Below are 26,069 nucleotides of genomic sequence, written 5' to 3' on the forward strand. Positions count from 1 at the left end.
AAAAAGACCCAAACCAGCTCCCTGAACATCTCCTGTATCTACACAGCAGATCAGATGGTGCCCCAGGCTTGGGCAGACTGAAAATGTGCCCCACAAAAGGCAGTGTTTGGGATTGTAAATCCAGTGCTGCAGCCCTGCCCACTGTTTCCAAAGACAGGCAGCGAGTCCATGCCAGAAAAATCATCTCCCCATCTTCCCTTGCTCCTCAGCTGATGCTGAGCTCATCCCAGTCTCAAAATCCAGAGGAAGTCTGTCCTCTTGGCAAGATTACACTTGGATCAGGTTTACAGGAGCTGCCTCAGGCAGGATTGCCCCATTAGGCTCTTTCTGGAGATGCCCCAAAATATGCCAGGGTGTATTCAGAATTTTTGTTTCTGTGGTAACAAATCCTGTCCCTAACCTGTCCTGCCATGGAGTTTTTTCAGTGCTCTCAGACAAGTAAACAGCACTTGTGTCTCATTTCCTTGGCATGAAATGACAGAGAAGCAAAGAAGAGAGGGGAAATAAAGTCTCACCCTCATCCTCTGCATTGTCAACCTCTGTGAAATCCAGACTCTGGTGGGATAATTCCTGATGTGCTCCAAGGCAAAGAATTTCAGGTGCTGAATCATCTGGGGGCTCATAAAATGTCTCCTGGTTCCCTTACTTTCCTCTCCCTCCCCACATACTCCATGCTGTAGTTACCGTTTTGAAACAAGCTGGAAAGTCTTTGGGAAAAGCTCTTATTATAGATATCCTCAAGTCTGAGCCTGGCTGGGTTTTTTTTTTTTTTAAGTCCTGTCCTGATGGAAATGATGTGTTGGTCTAAAAATCAGCATAATGGCTCCAATTGATAATGCAATTGGCCCACGCCAAAATATTTTGCTTGCACAGAATTATTCTCTGACATCTTTGATTTGGTTTTGATTTTATAGTTTTGGGCACTCTTTGAAAATTGTCCTTTGACAGAGCTGCTGCTTTCTCCTACACAGAATCCCAGAATGGTTTGGGTGGGAAGGGACCTTAAAAATCATCCAGTCCCACCCCCTGCCATGGGAAAGGACACCTTCCACTATCCCAGGTTGCTCCAAGCCCTTTCCAACCTGGCCTGGAACATTTCCAGGGATGGGGCAACTCTCCTATTTAAGTACATTCAAGTCAATACCCCAGGCATGGTCTAAAATGGAGAGAAAATTACCAGGAAATGAGAAAATTAATATGTTGTTAGGCCTCGGAGACTGAAAGCTGATACAGGACCAGCTCCTGAGGTCTTCAAAGATGATTCAAGATCCAGCAAGTGCTACAGCAGCCAGCTCATGGAATCCACCATTGCTGTATCCCGTGAGGTTAGGAGACAGGAATTTGGCTGCTGCCCTGCCCCTCTTAGAGCCAGAGGAAATCACAAACCTTTTGGAAGCCCCTGAGCTTTCCCTCAGTGGCCCTTCTGCCTTAGGAGGAAGGCGCATCCAGGCGCTGCGCCGACAGGAAGGAGCGGGTGCTGTGATGTCACCCCGGGTTGTGTTGACATGGAATGCAGACCCCGTGTCCTGAGGCACCTGCAGAGGCACCGCTGCTCCGAGAGCTGTGGGAGAGTGTTGGATCAGGATGGACTGAGATGCTGCTCCTTATCCTCTCCTGTTTAGCTTCCCTGACCGGCAGTGTCCGGGCAGGTTTTGTTTCTCAGCATTCCCAGCGCAGAAGAGCTGCAGGATATTCCCATATGGGTAAGTGAAACAGGTCTGGGCTTATTACTTCTGCTGAGGGAATAAAAGTGTGACCTGTGCTGCAGCCTGATGCACTTTCCACTCCCTAAACAGGGGTTTTATCCCACCTGCCCATGGGATATGGTCAATGGTCCCTCCTACCCTAAATTCCTGGGCAGTGCTTGGAAGAGTTTAGGTTTGGGGAGGTGACAGGGATGTCACAGACTTTGGGAGAGATCAGGTAACAGATCCAGAGAGGGCATTCTCATCCTTTACTCTTCTGAGCTGCCTCCAGCCCTGGGATTCAACAGCAGAAGGACGTGGAGGTGCTGGAGAGAGTCCAGAGGAGGCCACAGAGATGTTCCAGGGGTGGAGCCCCTCTGCTCTGGAGCCAGGCTGGGAGAGCTGGGGGTGCTCACCTGGAGAGAAGAAGGCTCCAGGGAGAGCTCAGAGCCCCTTCCAGAGCCTAAAGGGGCTCCAGGAGAGCTGGGGAGGGACTGGGGACAAGGGATGGAGGGACAGGACACAGGGAATGGCTTCCCACTGCCAGAGGGCAGGGATAGATGGATATTGGGAAGGAACTTTTCCCTCTGAGGGTGGGGAGGGCCTGGCACAGGGTGAACCCAGAGAAGCTGTGGCTGCCCCTGGATCCCTGGAAGTGTCCAAGGCCAGGTTGGATGAGGCTTGGAGCAACCTGGGATAGTGGAAGTTTGAGTTGGAAAAATTATTTTTAAATTCCTTCCAACCCCAACCATTCTGTGATTCTGTGCTTCCCTGATTCCATGGATGTTTCTATTTCAGTGCCCAGGGATATCCTGCCCTTGCCTTTCAGCAGCACAGGCTGTGACACTGCTGAATGTGTCCAAAATGTCCCTTTTTGTACCCAGGCTGTGGCCTCCGGCCATCCTACGAGTCCTTCCAGACGACTGGCAAGAGGATTGGGACAGGGACAGATGTCCAGCCTGGGGAATTCCCATGGATTGTGAGCATCCAGAGCCACGGGAAGCACATCTGTGGAGGCAGCATCATCAGTGCCCTGTGGATTTTAACTGCAGCCCACTGCTTTGCAGACCAGCTGTGAGTACCCCAGGGGTGGGAGGGCAGCCCAGGCACGGTGAGGGGGGTGACATTCCTCCTGCTGGGTGCAGGGTGGGCATCTCCTCGGGGTCACGAGCCACATTTGTGTGACTGAGCCCTGAAAACAGGGATTGTCTCCTTTTGGGGGAAACAGGCCCGTTTTTGAGCACAGAAATCTGCAGAAATCTTGCATGACCAGGAGGAGCAGAAGGGGAATACTTTGAGGGATGGATAAATGCCCCTAATGCTGTTCTGATGGCCCCAAGCATCTCTTGTGCACCCACACCTGTTCCAGCACCTTGTAAAAGGTGATCTATTCCATTTTAGCTCATTGTATCCCCTGAATTACCTTTGCTGTCACACGGCAAACGCCTTTACCTCGTGGAGACTCTGAATTTAAAACACCAAGTTTCAGGATAAATCAATTCCACTCGATGTCCAGGGGCATAGTCCAGCCCTCTGTGAGTCCCCTCCAGACTGCTCGGTGACAAATGACCTGTGGCAGCACAGCCTGGAGCAGCTGGCTGGGGACAGAGATCCAAAAGTTCCAGACCGTTCCATCTGTTTGGTAGTGACTGGGTTATTTATAACCCGGCTGCACTCACATTCTACCTCTGCACCTCTCTGCCCTGGAAATCATCTTTTCCTAGGAATTAGGGTAAATTCCTTGGATATTTATAACCGAACTGCCTAAGCCACCATCATGCCCTGCTCTGGGGAGGAAGCACCAACCTTTATAACTCAAATCCTTCATGTTTACCACTCCCTGTTTTGTTTTTAAGGCCACCAGACCTGACGGTGGCAGTGGGGGGAGTTGACCCCAGCCTCCCCCTGGAAGAGCACAGCCCGGACAGCCTGATCCTGCACGAGGAATTCAACAGGAGCAGCCTGCAGAACGACATTGCCCTGATCCTGCTCAGCAATCCCATCGAGTTCAGCGACAAGAAAGGTCCCGTCTGCCTGCCCTTCGTGTGTGACAAGGACACGTGGCAGCACTGCTGGGTTGCTGCCTTGGAGAACACAAGTGCAGGTGAGGTGCTGGGGGAGATGCATTTGCTGATGGAAGGTGGGTTTTATCCACTTAAAGTGGCTGTCCTCTCCCGTGAGGACAAAGTTCCACTCCCCACCTCCCAGGTTAATGCATCCAGACCTCACCCCCAGCCTCTGCACATCCATCAGTTCCCTGCTCAGGGCAAGAACCAGTCACCAACAGACCCACAGAGCAAAACCTGGGACCTTTTTTGACACCACATCCGAACTTTGCACCTCTTCTTGACACTACATCCAACCTTTGCAACCTCTTTTTGGCACCACATCCAACCTTTGCAACCTCTTTTTGGCACCACATCCAACCTTTGCACCTCGTTTTGGTGCCCAGGTTAAGACAAGCTCCGCCCTGGTGGGTAAATTAGCACAGAATCATGGAATTGTTAGGGCTGGAAGGGGCCTTAAAACTCATCTTATTCCATCTTATTCCTGGAAAGGGACACTTTCCACTATCCCAGGTGGCTCAGAGCCCCATCCAGCCAGGTGTTGAACTCTTGTCATCTTGTGGGATCCTTGTGGGTAATCCCAGCTTGGGATATTCCACGAATCACCTGGTTAGGCTGGGTCTAAAATGGTCTGGACTAAAAGAAATGAAGGTCTGAGGCTGCCTTTGGCTTAATGCTTCCATGAGCTGGATTGACTTATTGGTCCTGGCCACTTCTTCCTTCACTCATTTAGGATTGCAGATTGCTGTTGCTAATTGATCTCATTTAAGCCCTAATGAGAGCAGTTCCAGTGCTGATGGTGACCCAAAATGTCCTGAACAAATGTCACTAAATAGCCAATGAGCTGTTTCATTATTGGAAAGAATTAATCAGGGCTGGGAGGGCAGGACTTCCCAGGATGGACTAAGTGAATATCACACTGAATCCTTGTTATTCTGCTCCAAAGTGTTTCTGTTTTCTCCATGAAACTCTGCATTTGTCTTCTTAGGCTTCATTTTCCTCCCTTGACATCAACACTCTTACAGTCGTGAAACTCTCCCATTTCACCAAGGTAACGTGTTCCTAGAACAGAGGGGCTGCTGCAGAGTCCCTCTGCAGGATTTATCCTGAGCTCCTCATGGAAAATCCATGGAGCAGCTCTGGGGATCAGCTTCATGCCGCTGTATGGGCTCAGCTGACATGGATTCTGCTTCCAAAAATTGGAGTTGATGTGCCCAGCCCTGGCAGCCCCCACACTCTGGCTGATGGAGGCTTTGGAGGAAATCCAGCAGAAGCTGAGTGTGGTGAGAGGGAGAATTGATGGGGTGATGTGGCCAAAGCCAAAAGGTACAGGATCAGGGAATGGTTTGGGTTGGAGGGACCTTAAACCTCATCCAGTCCCACCCCTTGCCATGGACAGGGACATCTTCCACTATCCCAGGCTGCTCCAAACCCACCCAACCTGGCCTTGGACACTTCCAGGGATCCAGAGGCTTCTCTGGGAAACCTGTGCCAGGACCTCACCACCCTCACAGCCAGGAATTCCCTTCCCAATATCCCATCTATCCCTGCCCTCTGGCAGTGGGAAGCCATTCCCTGTGTCCTGTCCCTCCATCCCTTGTCCCCAGTCCCTCTCCAGCTCTCCTGGGGCCCCTTTAGGCTCTGGAAGGGGCTCTTAAGTTTTCCCAGAACTTTCTCTTGTCCAGGTGAACACTCCCAGCTCCTCCAGCTTCTCTCCATAACAGAAGGGCTTCACCTTCCTGGATATTCTTACACCAAAGCATTTTCATCTGTGGGCACTTCCATCTTAGCTGGAAAAGGGACGTGACAACTTTCCATCTTTTAGATCTTGTCACTGAGTCACAGTTTCCTGAAGGTTATGGGAGGATTTAGCACAGTGAAATATGAAAAAGGGAGTGAGTTTCAAATGATCTGAAGATCTCAGTTTTATCCTTTAGACGTGGGTTCACTTTGGAGAGAAATGTGGGTGAAATAAGTGGAGTTTCCAAGTAGCCCAGCATATTTTCAGTCTTTTTGTCACTTGCAGGTGCGAGCTGTGATTTCTGTATTCCCATCCCAAGGGAAGAATAAAACAGATATTTCCTTTGTGTGCCCAGAGCCATTTTGTGAAGATCCAGTTGGTCCCCTGGGTGAGGCGTGGCCTTGCATTGTTAATATCCAATCTAAACATTGTTCAGTGTTTAGATTGGATATTAGGGGAAACAATTCTTCCCTGGAAGAGTTGTTGGGCATTGGAACAGCTGCCCAGGGCAGTGATGGAGTCCCCACCCCCAGAGGAGTTTAAAAGCTGTGTGGATGTGGCACTTGGGGATGTGGGTCAGAGATGGCCCTGGCAGTGCTGGGGGAATGGTTGGACTCAATGATCTCAAAGGTTGTTTCCAATGTAAATTATTCCATGATTCTATAATTCTAGGTTTAGGATCCTGGAGAAAGCTCAGTGGACTCTGGTCTGCAGAGGCTTGCACAGGATCCCATGAAAAGCCCCTCAGACTGAATTTCCAAAAAAACCATGGGTGAGAAACCCCAGATGTGCGGGGCTGCTCACCTCAGGTCATCACTGAGACCATCAACAGGAAAATCCATCCCTTTGGGGGTTTCCCAGTAGTCTGGCATCCCTGGAAGTGTCCCAGGCCAGACTGGAGAGGGCTTGGAACAACCTGGGACAGTGGAAGGTGTCCCTGCCCATGGCAGGGGGTGGCACTGGATGATCTTTAAGGTGCCTTCCCACCCAAACCATTCTGGGATTCTTTGATAAACTCAGGAGGACTAACTCACCATTGCCAGCGCTTGGAGATCCCCTGTGTGCCCCCATGGCCCCAAAACTCTACAGTTCTGCCCAGAGACCCCATCGCCCTGAGATGCTTTAGAAATCCAGCTGAGATCCTTCCCAAGAGAAGCCCTCAGCTGCTCTGCAGCTTTGTTGATCCTTCTCTTTTCATTTGCTGCAGCAGGCCATGTGCTGCAGAAGACCCAGATGAAGCTGATCAGCAGGGAGAAATGCCTGGAGCAGATCCCACACCTCGTGGGGAGCGTGATGTGTGCTGAGGCAGAGCGAGGAGGAGGAAGAGGAGGCTGCCAGGTAAATTCCTGGTCTCCTTCACAGCCAGGTTACAGCCTGAAAGGAGACAGGAATGGTTGTCCAGGAGGTTCAAGGCAAAAGAACCGGGAGGGAATTTTAATCTGGGGGTGTTTAATTTAAATATTAGAAACATTTCTCAGGTGAGGTCTTGGCTCTGACCCAAACGTGGTTGGTTGGTCTGTGGGTGCCAGAATGAGTCACATCTTGTGACATGTGTTGGTGACAGAGAATGAGGGGCTTTTCAAGCTAAATTACAGTTTGAGCAGTATTTGATATCAGGGAGCTGACTCAAACACCCAAATGAGGCAAAACTCACTCAGAACTTGTGCCCTCACCACACATTCCACCCCCAGGATCTCTGTCCTGGTGTCAAACGAAGTCTGGAAGCCAAAAATCACTAAAAATCACCAAAAATCACCTCGTCTTTCATGTCATCCAACTCCCAACCCCTCTCCTGAGAGACTGACAAGGACTGGGCTCTCCTGCAGTCTCTGCTTCCACACTGAGATTTCCCTCCTCCACTGGGCCATGGTTTTCTAGGAGCCACAAATTGCTTTGGGTTGGACAGGGCCTCAAATCTCACCCAGTTTCCAACCCCCTGCCATGGCCAAGGACATCTTCTGCTATTCCAGGTTGCTCCAAGACCCATCCAGCTGTATTTTATACATGTCCGTGGGTTTGGAGGGGTCTGGATGGGGTGACACATGGAAGGAATCCTTCCTACAGGCTCCATCCTGTAGGAATTACTCACTGGAGCCACTAAACCAGCACCCAGGACAGAGAGAGATCCCCTGACCTTTAGGCAAAGGGCAGGGGGCTCCAGGACCATGGGATGCCAAAAGAAAATTTGCTTTGCAAAATGATTTTTTTGATTAGCCAGAGAGCTTCTGCCTCTAAAGACATCCAAGGAGTGACTCTCACCTCCATTAAATTAAATAATAATAAAAAAAAACTTAAAAAGAAACCTGCCACAGGATAGCACTAACATGATTAAAAGATGAACTGCCCAGCCCAGCCTAGCCTGAAGTTCTGCAGGTGAATGATGCTGCTGAAATAGCAGAACACTTGTTCCCAGTAAAATGGATCTCCTGGACTCAGAGAGCTGATGGAGAAGCTATTTTGATCCACAATAATGTCAGGGTTGTCTGAGGAATGAAGTAGGAATGTGAGATTTCCAAGCAGTGGAAGCACATATCCTTTGCATGGGTAATAAAACTCAGAATTCAGCATCTCTCTGGGATCTCTCTGGGATCTTGTGAACTGGAATAAAAGTGAACAGAACAAAACCACAGGTGAGGATAGAAGTTGTACTTTTCAGGGATGAAGCAGGTGACAGGACTTGCCACCAGATTTTGCTGGTTTGCTGGAGGGGAAGTGTTTTGTTGCTGGATTTCTGAGAAATGCTGATTAAAAGTTGGGGGGACACATTTTAGTCTCACTAGGCTGCATCAGAAACCTGGTGGTTTGTCCATAGGAGACTGCTTGGTCATGGCCTGGAACAGGACAGGGCTGAACCTGATGCTTCTTCTGCAGCAGGGACCATTGGGCAGAATCCCAGAATTATTTAAGTTGGAAAAGCCCTCCAAGATCACCGAGTCCAACCTGTGACAAATCCCCACCTTGTCACCAGCCCAGAGCACTGAGTGCCACATCCAGACCTGTTTTGGACACCTCCAGGGATGGGGACTCCAAACCTCCCTGGGCAGCTCCTTCCAATGTCTGATCACCCTTGCAGGGAAGAAATTTTTTCCAACATCCAATCTAAACCTCCCCTGGTTTAGATTGGATATTGGAAAAAACAGCTTGAGGCTGTTTTCCCTTATCTTGTCCCTTGTTCCCTGGGAGCAGAGCCTGATCCCCTGGCTGTCCCCTCCTGTCAGGGAGTTGTGCAGAGCCACAAGGTCCCCCCTGAGCCTCCTTTTCTCCAGGCTGAGCCCCTGTCCCAGCTCCCTCAGCCTCTCCTGGTGCTCCAGCCCCTTCCCCAGCTCTGTTCCCTTCCCTGGACACGCTCCAGCACCTCAATGTCCCTCTTGGAGTGAGGGGCCCAGAGCTGGACGATCCATCTGCACTTTGGGCAGTGAAGCCTCTCGAGCTCTGGCTGCCTGTGAGAATTACAGGGTTTGTGTCAGATGGGAGTGAGGCCAGATTTCAAAATGCCCAAATCCTTCTCATCCTCTTCTCTGTCGTGGACACAGAGCAGCCCTGGGCATGGTGTTGGTGTGACTCGTGGGTGGCTCCTGATCCATGCAAGAGCTGGAGCCTGGAAGTCCTCCAGGAGAACTGGAGCTGGATGGAACACTGTGGAGTGGCCAGGAGGGATTGGAAGCTCAGGCAAGGCAGAGATTCCTGGTCAGGAAACAAGCCCTGGAGATGCTGAGTGTGCTCCAGTAGCTGTAGCCCAAGGAACTCTGGACACAGAGGAGTTTAAAGCCTGATATTAACTTTTCCTGGGATTTCCTGAGGATCAGGATAAATGCTTTCATGTCCAGAGCCAGGCTGAGGCAGGAAAATTGCTGGATTCGAGGTTGTAAGCCTACATGATCCACATCTGGATCCAAATCTGTGAACTTTGATGGAGGGAACAACTTTTCACATGGGGAGACAGTGACAGGACAAAGAGGGAATGGTTTTGAACCTGAAGGAGAGAGATTTAGATGGGATATTAGGAGAGAATTCTTCCCTGTGAGGGTGGGGAGGCCCTGGCACAGGTGAAGCTGTGGCTGCCCCTTCCCTGGAAGTGACCAAGGCCAGGCTGGACAGGGCTTGGAGCAACCTGGGACAGTGGAAAAAATTCCTCCTGATGCCTAACCTGAACCTCCCCTGGTGCAGCTTGAGGCCACCCCATGAATAGAAAAGCGATGAATAAAAAGGCTCAGACATTTCACCAGCTGCCCTCATACCAGACCAGCCTAATTTGTGGATTACTGACCATGTTCCTCTAATAACTCAAGGGGATTGAATAGCAGAGCTCCCAAGTATTTGTACTTTAAAAAAAAATATAATCCATTCCCTTAAAAAAGAAAAATCTATTCTATCCCAATTCTCTGTCAGTTCTGCAGACAAATGTATGTATTGGCTGGGAATTAACACTACCAGGAGCTGTAATTGACTTATAGTTCTATTTAGTCATAAACATTAACATTAATGGATGTTCAGGGGGTACAAGTGCTAAAGAACAGACACTGGAAATGGCCTGTGTATTATTTTTTTGTGTGCTACATTTCTTCCATGACCCCATGAACCACAATTGATGTCTCATTCCTTGCTTTCTTAAGCATCTTTTGTTAGGCTCTGATGCAATGGTAACTTGAACAATAATTAGAGTATAAGGGGCTCACAAAGCAAATGTCTCCTTCAGTGCCTTCCCTGCCCAGGCAAAATTCAGTAAATGGCCCAATTATCGTTCAGAGGGGCCGTGGGGGGAGTCTGATGTGGTGATTAGGACAAAGTGTGTTCAGCTGGAGTCACAGGTCACCCACAGTTCAGCAGCACATGAACTGATTCCTGCCCTCATTCCAGGGGAAGGAATTGTTGTGTGACCCCCAAGAGCAGTGGGGTGGTTCCAGCTCAGGTGAGTCCTGGGCTGCAGGTATCTGCCCTCTCCCACAGCCTGCAGCAGGGGGGACTTTGGCCATAAATCACACAGTGGTTGGGGCTTGAAGGCACCTTAAAGCTCATCTGGTTCCACCTTCCACTATCCCAGGTGGCTCCAAGCCTTTTCCAACCTGGCCTTGGACACTTCCAGGGATCCAGGAGCAGCCACAGCTTCTTTGGACAACCTGTGCCAGGGCCTCACCACCCTCACAGGGAAGAATTTCTACCCAGTATCCCATCTAACCCTGTTTTCTTTCAGGTTAAAGCCTTTTTCCTTGTCCCGTCTCTGAAAATGCCCTTTACAGCCTCTGGGATACTCAGGGCTCTGAGCAAAAGCAGCATTTTTTTGTGCAAACCTGGATGGAGTTTTCCAGCTATTTCACAAATGTCTTTTTTATAACCATCAGCATTTACAGAACCATCTTTCCATCGACAGGGACAAAAAAACCCCCAAACCTGGTGATGGGAGTCACTGAAATTGTTTCAAGCATTTGTGTTAAAATGAAATTGTGTTAAAATGTGTGTTTGTTGTTCCCCATGAACTGAAATCCAGCTGAAGGGGTTTAGCTCACAGGGGGGCACTTGGTTCCAAGCAGGACAATTGTCTACATTTAACTGTATATTAGATATCCCAGGATATCCCACTGCTCCTCCCTCAAACTGTGCCCCAGTGACTCCAACAGGAGCCTGATATTGCACTGGAAAAGCTCTGGCATCCTTTCACGAGGTCTTGCATCCTTTTGCTGGTCCAAACATGGCCCCTAAACTGCCAAGAAAGACTCCTGAAGTAGAATTTTTTTAAGGAAAGAGGTCTGCAAATGAAAACTGTGTTTTTATCAGTGATTGTCGTGGATTCAAGGAGAAGAGCACAAACCAGGATAGTGTGGTCAGCCCCAGAAGCTGCTCAAAATACCTGAACAGAGGTGGTTAAATGATGGTGTGGCTGCAGTCTGTAGGGATGAGGAACATCCACAGGAGCTCTGAGGTGCTTCTGCCTATCAGCCAAATGTTCCCTGGGGCCAGGAGTCAAAACCCTCCACATTCCAGTCCAAAGTTATTACAAACTGCCTGAAGGTACTTTATTGTTTTACCTTACCTTAATAACAGAATCACAGAATCACTGAGGTTGGAAAATCTCTCTGAGATCATCGAGTCCAGCCATTCCCCCAGCACTGCCAAGGCCACCACAGAACCGTGTGCCCAGGTGCCATATCCACCTGTTTTCTGAACATTTCCAGGGTTGGTGACTCCACCACTGCCCTGGGCAGCTGTGCCAGGGCTGGACAACCCTTTTAGTGAAGATATTTTTCCTAATATTCAATGTAAACCTCCTGTGGTGCAATTTGAGGCTGTTTCTTCTTTTGCTATTGAACAGAGTGATCCACTCCCCATCCTTGCCATGGATTTCCCATCACTGAACCATTGCTACCACCATGAGGTGGTTCTTTTCCCCAAGGGGCAGATTGCTTTCAGCAGGAAGGTGCCCTGGGAAGCCTCAGAACAAGGCAGTGGAGAAGTGTTTCTGCATTTTCAGTCCTTTCAATTTTCTTCTGAGGGGTCCTTTGATGTGCAGCTCGCAAGAATCAGAACTTTTCCCCTGGCCCATGAGTTTTTAGGGCTTTCATCACTTGATCATTGTATGGTGTGGGCAGAGAAGTGAGCACATTCTGGCTTCATTCTTTAATCTGTGAGAAATTAATTCCCCATGCAAGACCCTGGGATGATGATGATGAGGATGACGTTGGGCGTCTCTTCTGCTTTCTTCCTCTGCAAGAAAGATTTTACTCCCTCAAACAGAAGCTGCTTGGGGGTCCAGCATGGCTTTGTGTGCCAGGCGGGGAGCAGAACACCCGTGGATCCAGCTGAACACAAAATCCCAGCTCGCCCTGGGAGTGGGGAATGGGCTGTGATGACTCAGAGGAGACACTTCTCATTCAGTGACAGCTTTGAGAGGAAGCTGTGACTCACAGGCACATCCCAATTCTTTAGAGGAGTTGCCAACCCTGTGGAAGAGAGTGATTCAACCATCTGACATGTTCTGAGATTCCCAAAACTCTTTGGAAGTAGATTCCTCACCTACTCATGGAGAAACTGGGCTGTCATGAAGTGGGAGGGATTTGAACAGCGGAAGAACTTACAGGGAGAGTTTTGTTGGCATCCATGCAAGGAATTTTGATGTTCCAGGAGGGCAAATGCCAGGATGACCAAGCTGACCAATGCCACAGCGTTATTCCAAGTGGTCATAGTGAAAGGTGGCTGTGCAGAGGTGCAGCAGGTCCCATTATTCTGAGTGATTTGGGGTTAAAACAGCAGCTGCAGCTCATTATTGATAAAGAAAACATAATGGATATACGGAAAAGCAATTCCAGCTGTACACTGGCCTTAATAGGCTCTAATTTAGCTATTACCATGTCAGAAGAACTGTGGGCAGTCCTTCAAAAACATCAGCTTGAGGCTCTGGGGAGGTCAAAAGGGCAATGAGAGCATTCGGAATTATCAGGACAGGAATAAGTGGCAAAAGCAAATGTGTTGTGCCAGGGCACCACCCCCTGGGAGCCTCCCTGTGTGTGATTCCCGTCCATTCCAGCTGAGAAAGGAGTGGTAATCTTAGAAAAGGAGGGCAGTAGAACAGGAAGGACGAGCAGGGACATGGAAGGGAATAGCAGGGCAGGACTCTGGGGCTTGTAGGAGAGATGTCTGATGGGGCTGTGACACGTTCCCAACCTCACGGGCAGCATGGAGAGGAGTCAAGAGGTGTCCTCGTGCCACTGCTGCCCCAAGCACATGAAGGAGAGGTGTCAGATGGCCCCAACAGGCAGCAGATCTCAAAACAAGGAGGAGGAAGTGTTGTTTTTTTTTTTTTTTTTCTTCCATCAGATAATTAAACTGTGGGAGTCACTGACCAGGATGTTTGTGGGTATTTATCCTAAGGGATAAATGGATGCAAAAAGCAATTAGGCAATTTCCTGGATGAAGATCTCTCTGAGGCCATTAACCACTGGGATGTAAATACAGGTCTGTAAATACTTGTTCCTTCTTCTTCTCCTCCCCTGAGCACTTGCTGCAGATGACAGCCAGAGACAGGAGTCTGGGCCACAGGGCTTTGGCCAAGAGCATCTGCGCTATCTGTGCCACTGCAGTCACTAATGGCCCTGCTGACATCACAGTGGGTGAATTTGGGTCGTCTTCTCCCCTTTTCCAGCCAGGGAATGGAGAGACAGAGGAGCTGAAGGTCCTCAAAGGGTTTGTGTGAGAGGAGCTGCCCTGTATTACCTGGTGCACTTCTGATACCTGCACATTAACGTGGCCACAACCTCCTTCCTTCTGCTTTAAATGTCTTCAAAAAAAAAAAAAGTCTCCATCATTTGCTGGAGACAACTGGGCAAATGATGTTTGCCAAAGCCTTTTCCTCCAGCAGCCAGGGCAGCTCTGATGGGCACTGTTGTTATTCCCAGCGTTGTTATTCCCCGTGCTGACTTTCTCCAATTTGCACAGAGCTCACCAACATGAAAATGAAAGCAAGCGATGACTTTGCAGGGATTGTGCATCCACCTAATGAGGATCAGATGAGTTGTTCTCCCACCCCCAGAGCTTCTCCCACCTCGGAAGATTTATGTGGCTTAACGTGTTTGTTCTGATCAATGACTGTGCTGCAGACACGAATACAAATGTAAAAGAGAGATTACACTTTTGATCCAAAGCCCACTAAAGGCAGCAGAAAGGCTCCTGATGCTCAAAAAAAAAAAAAAAAAAAAAAAAAAAAAAAAAAAAAAAAAAAAAAAGGGTTTTGGCCGCAGTGAAAAAGATGAAATTTTTGGTCAGCTTCAGTGAACAAAGCACCTTGTTAGGCAGTGACAGATTTTATACAACCCACAGCTATTTATCAGTGAATGTATCATTGCTTTCACCTCTCCTAATGGGAGGATTAACATGTTTAAGGCAGGAATTCAGCACCAGATCTGATTTGTTGCGCTTGCTTTTCGCCCATCTTCGAGATGACAAGAAACATGAAACAAGAAGCAAAGCTGCTATTTTTAGTTTGGTTTTTCCAATCCAGAAACTTGGCACTTAGAGGGAAAAGCAGGAGCAGGTATCTGCTGTGTGCTGCTGACCAGGAGTGTTTCAGCACCGGGATACAGGAGCCTGAAAAAGCAGCATTTCATAATTCTTCGAGCCTCGGAGTCATTAACCTGAGCGTCCATTAAATTAGCATTACTGGAATCGTCACAGAGCTGAGATAATTGTCCCAGCACTCAAAAACTCGCTCCTCCCACACTCTCTCCTACACAAGGATGGAAACCCTCGGGCCAGCGCTCCTGAAGGCTTGAGGTGGATACAGGAATATTCAGAAGTATCTGAGGACTGAGTTCCTTTTCTCCATCTTTAGTCCTATAAAAACCAGGCTCCCGATTTATCCGGGCTGCTGCTGTAATTACGTGAAATTATCACACGGGGAGGATGGTTCGGACCGTTTTGTGATAAAATCCTCACGTTAAATGGATGAATTTAAGGGGAAATGGCATGTGAGAAGTAGCACCCTGGAAGCAGAGCAGCCCAGCCCGTGTGGAAAGAGGTCCGGATTTGTGTCCCAGGGCTTGTAGATTAGGGAAATGGATTTGCAGCTGCTGCCCGAGCTGCTCAGAGCATTCCCGAACTCCCTCCCTGCCCAAGTTTCAAATCACGGATCCCCCAAACATCCCCATTTCCCCACCGACCGGGGAGGGAACCAACTGGACGAGGTTAAAGAGGAAAAACAGGGGAAGAACTGATCTGGTTTGAGAGGGAAACTGCGAGAGGCAGAGTTTAGACAGGGATCTCCGGCTCTGCCTGGCTCCGATCGCATCCCTGCCCTGCCCCGGAACGCGATGCGACAATTCCCGCGGGGACAGTCACAAGGCATCAGGAATTCACCGCTGCTCCAGGAAAGGGAGATCCTTTACAAGTGTGAACAGCCTCCAAATTGGAAACTGAAACCGATCTGTGCTGGGGCTCAAAAAAAAACCAAAAACCAACAACAACAGCAAAAACCCACAAAAAACCCCCAAACCTCATTTTTTTTTTTTTTTTTTTTTTTTTTTTTTTTTTTTTTAATTTATTTTAATTTTTATTTTTTTTCCTGGGAAAAGCTGGAGCGGAGCATCCCGGGCTCCCTCTCTCCAGATTCTTTTCCTCTCCCGGCAGGATAACGCGTTCGGCCCGTCCCTGCCCCGGGGGGATCCCCAGTGAAATCCCCGATTATGGGATCCTTCGTGGATGTTCGTTCATCCCAACAGGATGTCCTGAACTCAGGCTCCAAGGTCACCTCTGTGGTTTTCACGGGAATTCCTGGCTGGAATGGGGTCGGGAAACCTCTTTAGATGCTGAGTCTGAAGAGGGTCCAGCGGCACTGCTTGAGATGCAAGGATGTGGCGATAACGACAAGGAACAGTGTCGATTTTATGTTTGGACTCAACAATCTGAGAGATCTTTTCCAGCCTAAATGAGTTTGGAAATCTCTGGTCTTTGGTGATCCCTTCCAGCTCAGGATATTCTGTGATTCGATGAACATTTCCTCTGCATTTATCTTAATTTTTACCTCCTGAATGAATACTGAGCAGAAAGAAGAAGAGAAAAGGAAAAAAAAATAAGAATATTAATGACCAGAACCCTCCAGCTACTGGAGTGGGAATTCAGCCATAAACTTCAGCGAGTGCTGATGAGCTGCACAGGGAACTTCAGCCCTTTCCTTGCTCGTTAATTAATGTGTGTTAGCTCAGGGTAGCTGCTGGCAGAAGGGGTTTCATCCATTAATGACAAAAGCTGTTTCCCAAAGTAGTGTGCAAACAGGGAAGGACAACATTTCCCAGTGAAGTTTGCTGTCCTGGGAAACGGATTTGTATTGAATTTGTTTACCACAAGTGCTGGTTAGAAAAGGTGGAAAAAAAAGATTCAGACCAACCGTGAAAGGAAATTTATTTATGGCAGGGTGTGCACAGCCCTGGAGATGTCCTGGGATCCCAGACTGGTTTGGTTTGGGAGGATCTTAAAAATCCCCTAGTACCTTCTTCTATTCCAGGTTGCTCCAAGTTCCATCCAACCTGGCCTTGGACACTTCCAGGGATCCAGGGGCAGCCAGAGCTTCTCTGGGAAACCTGTGCCAGGGCCTCACCACCCTCACAGGGAACAATTCCTTCCCAATATCCCATCTATCCCTGCCCTCTGGCAGTGGGAAGCCATTCCCTGTGTCCTGTCCCTCCATCCCTTGTCCCCAGTCCCTCTCCAGCTCTCCTGGAGCCCCTTTAGGCTCTGGAAGGGGCTCTGAGCTCTCTCTGGAGCCTTCCCTTCTCCAGGTGAGCACTCCCAGCTCTCATACAGCCTTTCCTCAGAAGAGTGCTGCACCTGCCTTGGGTGGATTTTGTGCTGCTTTCTTTTCCCCCTGGGCTTGTGGCCAGAGATTCCAGAGCTGGATGTTGCCCTTGGTGTTCCAGCTACAGCAGCCAACAGGAGAGAATATTCCTCTTTTTGAGGTGGCTGCAACCTGTGTTTGAAGCTTTGCCCACGCTGGGTGAGTGCTGGTTGTCCTTGCAGCAGCAGGAAAAGTTTTCAGGGAAGTGGCTGTGGCTTTCAGGGAGGATTTGTCAGGATTATTTCTCATCTGCTGCCCAGCTTCTGGCTGCCAGCCCCCAAAATTCACAGTGGCAGGTACCCAGCACCTCCACACAGCAGCTTTGCAGAGGAGACAAGGACTGAGTGAGCAGTCACAGCAAATGTCCCTTTTCTCTCTGCCATGTTGCCTCTTGCTGACAGGTTTCAGGTATCCTCCTGGGGCCACAGAAGCATGTGGAAGAGGCTGGGAATGACAGGGCAGTGCACTGAGCCAGAGCTTGGGACTGATCTCCCCCTCTTCCCTTCTGTACCTATAAATTCTGCAAGATTTCAGGGCTGAGATGTGAAATTTTGAACCCAAATTCCTTTCTTATTTTTTTTTTCTTCCGCAAATCCTCACGAACCTGAGACAGAGATTGATTTCCCCGCTCAGGCTGTGTGAAGCAGCTGCTCTGAGGGACCTGAGGTTGGATCCAGCTGTAAATTTCCCTTTTTTTTTATTTTTGCCACAGGTGGACAGCGGGGGACCTCTGGTTTGCAGCTATTGGAACACCATGAAGTGGTTCCAGGTCGGCATCGTCAGTGGAGGAAGGCCAAGCCACAGGATTTTAACACCTGTCTACAGCTACCAGGACTGGATTGAGATGGAAACAGCCATAAGGGGAAAACCTTTCTTCACGGAGGGTGTGGACAGTGGAGCACATCTCAGGGTGGCTCGTTCCAGGGCTGGAGCACTGGTGGTGTTTCTGGAGCATTGTCTCCTTTTATTCGTATTTTTAGTAGCAATTAAATGACTCTGAGAGAAGATTTTTTGAAAATAAAAGTCAGACCTGCCACTTCATTCTTTTTTATTTCTGAGGCCAACCTGCTCGACGTCACTGATGTGGCACAGGAGATGTCACAATGAGACAGGGAGTGAGGCAGAGGGTGGAGAAACAAAATGAAGGAGGCAGGATTTGGGCAAGAAGGGCCATAATCCTCTGGAAAACACAAATTTTCCACACTGCTGGGTTGCACTGGACTCAGTTGTTTGCTAAGCTCAGCTGCCAAGTGAAGATGTGGCACCTGAAGGTGGTGATCCCCTTGGAAAGTTGAAACCCAGACAAAGAGATTCACTTAATTATCATTAGTTGTTGTAGGATAGCTCTGGGCTTTTGTATATCTTACAGCTAATTATTAGCTGGACTAATTAATTTTAGTCCAATTTCAACTAATTTCATTTTTACTAAGAGCACCCACAGAGAGCTCAGCCCCTGCTCAGGGGCTGTCAAACCTCTGGGACAGAACCACTGAGGCACTGGAAAAAGTTTCCCAGAGAAGCTGTGGCTGCCCCTGGATCTCTGGAAGTGTCCAAGGGCAGGTAGCTCCAGTGCTTGGAGCAGCCTGGGATAGTTGAAGATGTCCCTGCCTGTGGCAGGAGGTGGAATTAGGTGATCATTAAGGTCCTTTCTGACCCAAACCATTTTAGGATTCTACAAACACAGAATACAACAACGTAATGAACATTTACACCGACGTTGTAAAGCTGAGAAAAGTAATTGAACAGCTGCATTTTGATTTTGAGTGGCTCCAACAAATTCCTATCAAATCCACAATCGGAATCCTCCCTGAAAACTCCAATACCCTCAGGAAAAAAAAAAAAAAAAAAACGCAACAAAAACCCCCCAAAAAACAAAAAAACAACCCACCAGAAAAAAACCCCACAAACAAACAAACAAACAAACCAAACCAAAACCAAACAATAACAACAACAACAAAAAAGATGTGAGGATGAGGAGGCCCTGACACAGGTTTCCCAGAGAAGCTGTGGTTGCCCCTGGATCCCTGGAAGTGTCCAAGGCCAGGCTGGATGGGGCTTGGAGCAACCTGGGATAGCGGAAGGTGTCTCTGCCCATGGCAGTGGTTGGGATTGGATGAGTTTTAAGGTTCATTCCAACCCAAACCATTTTAGGATTTTGTGATGAGAAAAGTTTTTGGGGGGCTATCCAGGAAATCCTGCCTACAAACGCCTATCAGTTTTATAGATAATCAAAATTAATCCCTTGCAAGTCAATGGTAAAGTAAAAGGAAAGAGATTTTTTTTCTGCTCTGTTAGAGGTGGGGTTTTTTCCTGCATTGCTGAGAGATCCACATCCCAGCCTGAGCTGGGACTGAACTGCTCCTTCCATCCTACACATGGTCCTTGATTAATCTCCAGCATTCCAAATGTGTTCTGTTGTTTCACACGGAGGTTTCAGCTTTTCTTGGAAGTGATGGGGAAGGAGAGAGGCAGCAAAGTCCCCTTCATGTCCCACCTTTGCATAAAAGCACCTGCAATTTGCAGCAACGATAAAACCCAGTGAATGTGCAATGGGACAGAACCTCACAAATTGGTTTTAATTACCTTGATATTTTCTGGCTAGCTGGCAGAGAAGCCTTGTAAATGAGAATTAATTCATCTACCTTAAGCTAATGCAAACCCATCTTGGCATAAAAGTCAGGCTTTATTTTCTGTGTTATCTGAGCAGAAAATAATGCTTAATTATTATTAGTTCTGAGTAATGCTTATGAAAATTGCTCCACATTAATTTCACATGGCTGACTGGCTAATGGATGCATAAGGGTCTTGTAACCCTTTGCAAAAAGACTAATAAGAGCTAAAAACAAGGGGAATATATTACTTTAACAGCTATTAGTAGCAGACAGTGTCTGCTGGCATTAATACCTATATTTATTTTCCTTTCTATTAATAATATATCAACAGATTCTGGAAGCCCTGGACGTCAGGAAATATTTCCTAATGTTGCAATCTCTTCAGCTGCAGAATTGTTTCCCCCAGAGGAAATGAGAGAAGTCCTCCTGCTTAAATTATTTTAATGTAGGGGTTGCATAAAGCACTTTTGTCTCCAGCACATGGCAGGGAAAAAGCCTGGGCTTGCAGGGGCCTGCAAAATGACCCAGTAGGTCTTTTCCATCAGAAGCATTTGCAAATTGATCATGGTCTGTGCTAAATGAAGGCAGGGCACTGCTGCTCTGGGCTTTGGTTCATCCTGCTCTTTATTTATTCAATGGAATTGGGGATAAGTTTCTGCTCGGTGCCTCAATTTCCCTGCTTGTAAATTGAGAGCATGCAAGAGGCTCACAAGTGTGGAGCATCACTTCTGCAGGTTCAGACCAGCAAAGGAATAAACAGGAAAAAAACTTTTCCTCTTTATTTAAAACATCATAAAACTCAGTAGAGTGAATCCACCTTTGTTACTACTTCCACTGTTCAATAATTAGGGTGAGAAAGGACACTTCTGTTTAACATTTCCAGGCTGCAATTAGGTCTGAGGAAAACATCTTGATGCTGTGGTTTTTAGGGTTTTATTTTTTATTCTTCTTTTTTTTTTTTTTTTATTTTTTTCGTTTTGTTTTGTTTTGGTTGGTTTGTTTGTGGGTTTTTTTTTTTTCTGGTGTTGGTTTTTTATTTTTTTCCTGTATTTGGCTTTTCAGGGAGGATTCTGATTGTGGATTTGACAGGAATTTGTTGGAACCACTCAAAATCAAAACGCAGCTGTTCAATTACTTTTCTCAGCTTTACAACATCGGTGTAAATGTTCATTACATTGTTGTATTCTGTGTTTGTAGAATCCTAAAACGGTTTGGGTTGAAAAGGACCTTAAAGATCACCTAATTCCACCTCCTGCCACGGGCAGGGACACCTTCCACTGTCTCAGGTTGCTTCAAGCCCTCTCCAACCTGGCCTGGAACACTTCCAGGGATCCAAGAGCAGCCACAGCTTCTCTTTTGGGTTTAGAACATCGAAGTGAAGAATTTTCAGACTAAAGGACCTCAACGTTTATGCTTCAGTCTGTAGTTGGCAAATTTCACTTTTTTGCCTTAACTTCCAGCTCATTTCTTATCGCCCCTCCCTTCTTTCCAGAGACAGATTTTTTTTTTTTTTTTTTTTTTTTTTTTTGCAGCACTACACCTTCAGCAGCAAATAAACAGGATATGGAAATGCTTAGAGACCTGGGAAAACATCTGTAAGAGGATTCAGGAGGGGAAAAAAAAATAGGAGGATATGAGTGCTCAAGCAGAGAAAAGAGGTGGTCAGGAGCTGCTTGCACGTTTTGCTGAGGAGATAAGAAGAAAAGCTCCCGTGAGCACTGAAGGCAGCAATTTAAAAAGCCAATACATCAAAGTAATTTTGGCTTAGTTCTGCAGAGATTAAGGGCTTTGTGTTCCCACGTGTTTCCCTGCCTGCCCAATCCCAGCTGGCACTCTCACGCCAGCTGGAGCAGGGAGCTGGAAGAGTTGAAGATGATGATGTTTGTGTAAATTTTGGCAGTGTGAGCTGCTGGAGGTGAGAGGCGGGGAGAGCTCCAAGCACAGCTGTGTGGCCCCACCCCAGAGGAGGAAGGTGGGAAGAGCAGCAATCCCTGGTCACAGGTAACTGCTGCTGGAGAAATCCAACTGTTGTGGTTTGAAAACAGAGTGAGAGGCTCCAAGCCAGAAATACAATTTAATGAGAAGAAAAGGATAAAAATAAAATAAAATTAAAATAAATTAAAATAAAATAAAATAAAAATAAAAATAAAATAAAAATAAAATAAAATAAAATAAAATAAAGGTAATAATACAAAAAACCCCACTGACAGAGTCAGAATACAACCTGATCAGAGTGATGGAAGCAGTCCCGGTGAGGTGGTCTTCCTGAAGCAGTGATCCTGTAGAAAGGTCTGGTAACTCCGGTCCTCTGGGAATCCAATGGATGAGGACTGCTTCTACTGTCCCAAATACCAGCTTATATCCAGCTTGGCTCCTCCCCATGGGCAGAGCATCTCACAATGGGATGATGAGTCATAGAGGAGCTCCTTGATGGCCCATTAAAGAGAGATAACACCTGAGGGGGTTATCTATGAGTCATGCATGAGGCATTGATGGGCCATTAACTGAAGATGGGGATAGAATACACCCTAAACTACAACCCAGGACACCAACCTTTGCTCATCCTCCGGGTGAGATATGTCCCTGCCCATGGGATGAGCCTTAAGGTTCCTTCTAACCCCAAATATTCCATGATTCTGTGATTCAAGGGGATGATCCCAGACCTGTCACCCAGCTCCTTCTCTATACATGTCACCTCAGGCATCTGGTGACAAAGCAGTTGTTCTTTTAGAGGACTCAGATTTCCCATTTTCTCCTTTGCCAGCCTGGTTTTTTTTTATTCTTCACAGGGTAAAACACAATAAAAACCCAGGTTTGTCTTCTCCTGCTCCCCTCAGCACCCTGAGCACCTCTTTGTTCCTCTGAGGAGAAGGCAGAGGGCAGACATGGCTCTGACTGTGACCACTGCCAACCATTTGTCACTCCTTATGCACTACACAGAGTGAAATGTGATTTTTATTGATAATAATGTAGGATTTGAGGTGGAGACCGGAGCCTGCATGGGATCAGAACCTATTCCCACAGTTCCCATCACTTTCCCGTGTGCCTTTCATGGCGTTTTTCAGAGTGAGGGCTCTGATTATCCTTCTGTAAGCATGGGAATAATTAAGGAGCAGGGATGTCCCTTGGGATGCACCAATGGTGAGAGTGATTAATCACTGTTGTTAATTGAAGGTGGCTCTGAGACAGAAAACACTACTGACTGTGTTGAACTTAATTTGTTGAAAAAAACTGGTGAACAGTTCTGGTGTCAGGCTGGGGACACTCAGGAACACCTTCCACCATCCCAAGTGGCTTCCAGCCCTGTTCAAACTGGCCTGGAACATTTCCAGGGATCCGGGGGCAGCCACAGCTCCTCTGGGCAACAGGAGGAGCAGCTTGGCCACCTCTGGGCAGAACCCCCTCCTTCACTGTGTGTCACTGCCACTGCTCCTGGGGGTTAATAAGGTTTGTAAAATGAACAATCTGGCAGCAGCTGAGCTTACAACACCCTGCAGCACCAGAAAGCATCCTCTTTTTGGGTATTTCCATCTATCTGCCTCCCACGTCCTTCTCTGGGGAGTGTCCTGTGCTCTCTAACAATTCTTGTATCACAGATGTCCCATTGTGACTCATTGCTCCAAGGGCTTTTCAATATGGAATTCCCTTTGTTCCCACAGACCAAACCACTAAGATGATTTACCAAGTGCCTTTGTCTCCTCTGCTGCAAAATTTGGGCTTCAACACAACACTAGAATGTGAAATTTCCTCTTCCTTAAGGCTTTTGAACTCACATGTCTTAGTATCACCTCTGCAGGCATTGACAGCAATGTGAACAACTCCAGAGCCCCTTGTGCCTTGGAAAATGAAGTGGGGGAAAGGATGATTTAGGCAATGAGTGCAGGCACAGGACTGCAGCTCTGCAGCAACCCTTTGGGAGCCTAGAAAAAAATCTGGGAGTAGCCTCGGTCTGGACAGAACCATGGGAAAGGCCAAGGGAAAAATAGGAAGTGATCAGTTAACTGTGAGCATGAGTTTACAAACAAAAAAATAAACCCCAGGAACAAAACCCAGAAATGCTGGGCCAGTGCTCCACTGTTCCTCCATTCCAAGCTGCACTAACAAAAAGTTGTTTTGCAATTTTTGGCCAGAGACTGGAGGTGAAAGTGATGATCTACAGAGCAGAAGGCTTTGTTAGGATGGGAGGGGACCCAAGAATGGGAGCAGCTCTGCTGGGAATGGTCACATTCCCAAGGCTGCCAGAGCTCCAGGAGGGTTTGGACAATGCTCTCAGGCACAGGGTGGGATTCTGGGCATTGTCTTTTGCAGGGTCAGGATTTGGACTTGATGGTCCTTGTGGGTCCCTTTCCAGTTTAGGATATTCTGATTCCTGGAGTGGTGCAGGAGCATAAGGGACATTTTGGGACACTTCAGTTGTCTGAGTGCCACTGCCCCTGCTCAGCTCTGCTCACACAGGAGGAGCAGGAGTGAGAAGCTGGAGCTGGATGTGTAGAGGAGCCTGAAGATTCTCAAAGTGTTTATTCAGGTTGGGACACAAGTTGATGGTGCTTTGTGACAAGAGAGTGGTTTTGTGGATGGCTGAACTGCTGTGGCTGCATTTGCACAGCTGGAATATCCACGTGAAGATACAGAAGGACCCTCCTGGCATTTTCTGGTTGTCACATCCATGGCCTGTGGGCTCAGGGTGTGCTGCCACTCACAGATCTCCCCAGTGCCCCACATTTGAAGCTGTTTCCCAGAGGATCCTGTCACTCTCCTTCCCTCAGGGGGATTTAATTCTCTCCAAAATGTTCCGTGCACTGAGAGATCTCTGTGTGGGACCTTGTCCTGTTCCTTTTTGGCTGTTCCTCTTCTGTCAGGAGGAGCTAGATCTCGGCCAGGACCTTCCTGCCCCATGTTGGGATGGAACTCACATCCTTTATACCAGCACACGTGGTGCTGTGTCTTAGACTTGTCCCCAAATCTGTGTCAGTGATTTTGCTGATGCTTGCACAGCATCAAAACTTTCCCTGCTTCCCACCCCACCAGTGAGGATGCTGGGAGGGCAAAAGGAACTGGGAGGGGACACAGGTGACCCCCAAATGACCACAGGGATATTCCATGCCAGATAGTGTCATGCTCAGCAGTGAAGTCTTGGAGAAAGAAGGAGAAAAGGGATGTGTTTCAGCCTTTCAATCAGGTTTTAAGATAAAAGAGGAGATATTTAGATGGGATAGTGGGAAGGAAATCTTGGTTTTGAAGATGGGGAGGCCCTGGCACAGGTGCCCCTGAATCCCTGGAAGTGTGCAAGGCCAGGCTGGATGGGGCTTGGAGCAGCCTGGGATAGTGGAAGTTGTCCCTGCCTGTGGCAGGGATTGAGATTGGCTAAATTTTAAGGTAGTTTCCAACCCAATCCATTCTGTAATTCCATGATTCTTATGCCTCTTTGCTTGCACACAGCTTTGCTTCACTCATTAAACTGCCTTTACCTTGCCCTGTCGGATTTTTTCCTCTACACCAGACCCTGCACTTCCATTTTCCTGTTGTTTTAAACCCCAAACTCACACACCTCCAAAGACTCATTTAAAAAACCCCTCTGCACGTTGCTCCTTACATGAACTTGAGGAGACTCCTCTATTTTATTTTCCTTGCTGCCAACACAGAGATGTTGATACTTCATATCTCCCATGACCTAAATGGTACCAAAACCTCTTTTCCACCCCAAGAACCACCTGGCCCTGTCCTGCCTGACCCATATGGTCACATCAGGGTGGCTGATCCAAACTGCCTCCTGCCAAAGGACCCTGGCCTGTGTTTGGGTTGATGTTTGGGTTGATTTCAGCCATCTCTGCTCTGTGTTGGTGCAGGAAACATCCTGTACCCACTCATCCCTGTTTGATTTCCCAGCACAGAGCTCCCTCCTCCAAACCCCTGCTTCTTTCCCAGCTCTTCTGCCAATGATTCCTGCTCTGCAGCCATCCCAAACATCCTCCTACAGCCTGGCAGGCTCGTTGGAGTCATGAAGCCATTATTGAAATCCTCCAACGGCTTCAAAAGATGCATTTTGGTGTTCTGTTTCCCCCCACTGTGTTTGGGGGCACCCTGAGTCACTGCTGAAAAGGGTTTGGGCCAACCTGCTGCCAGTCAATTGGGGAAAGAGGCTGCATCCCAAACTTCTGAATGCCACCCACGCCCCTGCTCGGCTGCCAGGGTTTCAAAGCAACCCACTGCACAATTACAGGCTAACAATACAAGAGAGGGAAGGGAATGGTGCCATCCCACTGTGATCTCATGGAGAAACGCTGAACTGTTCTGTAATAAAGGTAAATCGGTTTCTGCTCTGCTGCATAATGAGCCTCCGATGGTTTCAGCAGGAGAAATCCCAATTAGGCACGGGTGGAAAAGGGGCATCCCATCTTGGGAGCACGTTGGAGAGGCTGAGGATTTTTCCTGTTGCGCTTTGTGGTTAAACCGAAGCTTTTGCGTTTTGAGAAAAGCATCCTGGAAATATCCAGGCACGAAGCTGTGAAGCAGAATCCCAACTTTCTTTCCCCTCCCTGTGACCTGCTGCAGTCTGGTGAGAGGAACGTCCCCTTCCACCCCAGGTATGGTCCAGGGCTCAAGTCCATGGGCTGTTGGTGGGAGTCACTGTGGGAGCTGCTCTGCATC

General features: G+C 48.0%; 1 protein-coding gene across 1 annotated transcript; it reads left to right on the forward strand.

Moving 5' to 3' along the window:
• Positions 1-1,257: 1,257 nt before the first annotated feature.
• On the forward strand, positions 1,258-17,805 carry LOC136359815 (serine protease 55-like). Its single transcript, XM_066316752.1, is given in 7 exon segments — positions 1,258-1,325; positions 1,433-1,517; positions 1,520-1,703; positions 2,570-2,759; positions 3,542-3,789; positions 6,700-6,830; positions 17,522-17,805. Coding segments are annotated over 7 exon segments (1,188 nt in total). The 3' UTR covers positions 17,804-17,805.
• Positions 17,806-26,069: the final 8,264 nt, after the last annotated feature.

Source organism: Sylvia atricapilla, chromosome 3 (genome assembly GCF_009819655.1).
Source record: "Sylvia atricapilla isolate bSylAtr1 chromosome 3, bSylAtr1.pri, whole genome shotgun sequence".
NCBI classification, from domain to species: domain Eukaryota; kingdom Metazoa; phylum Chordata; class Aves; order Passeriformes; family Sylviidae; genus Sylvia; species Sylvia atricapilla.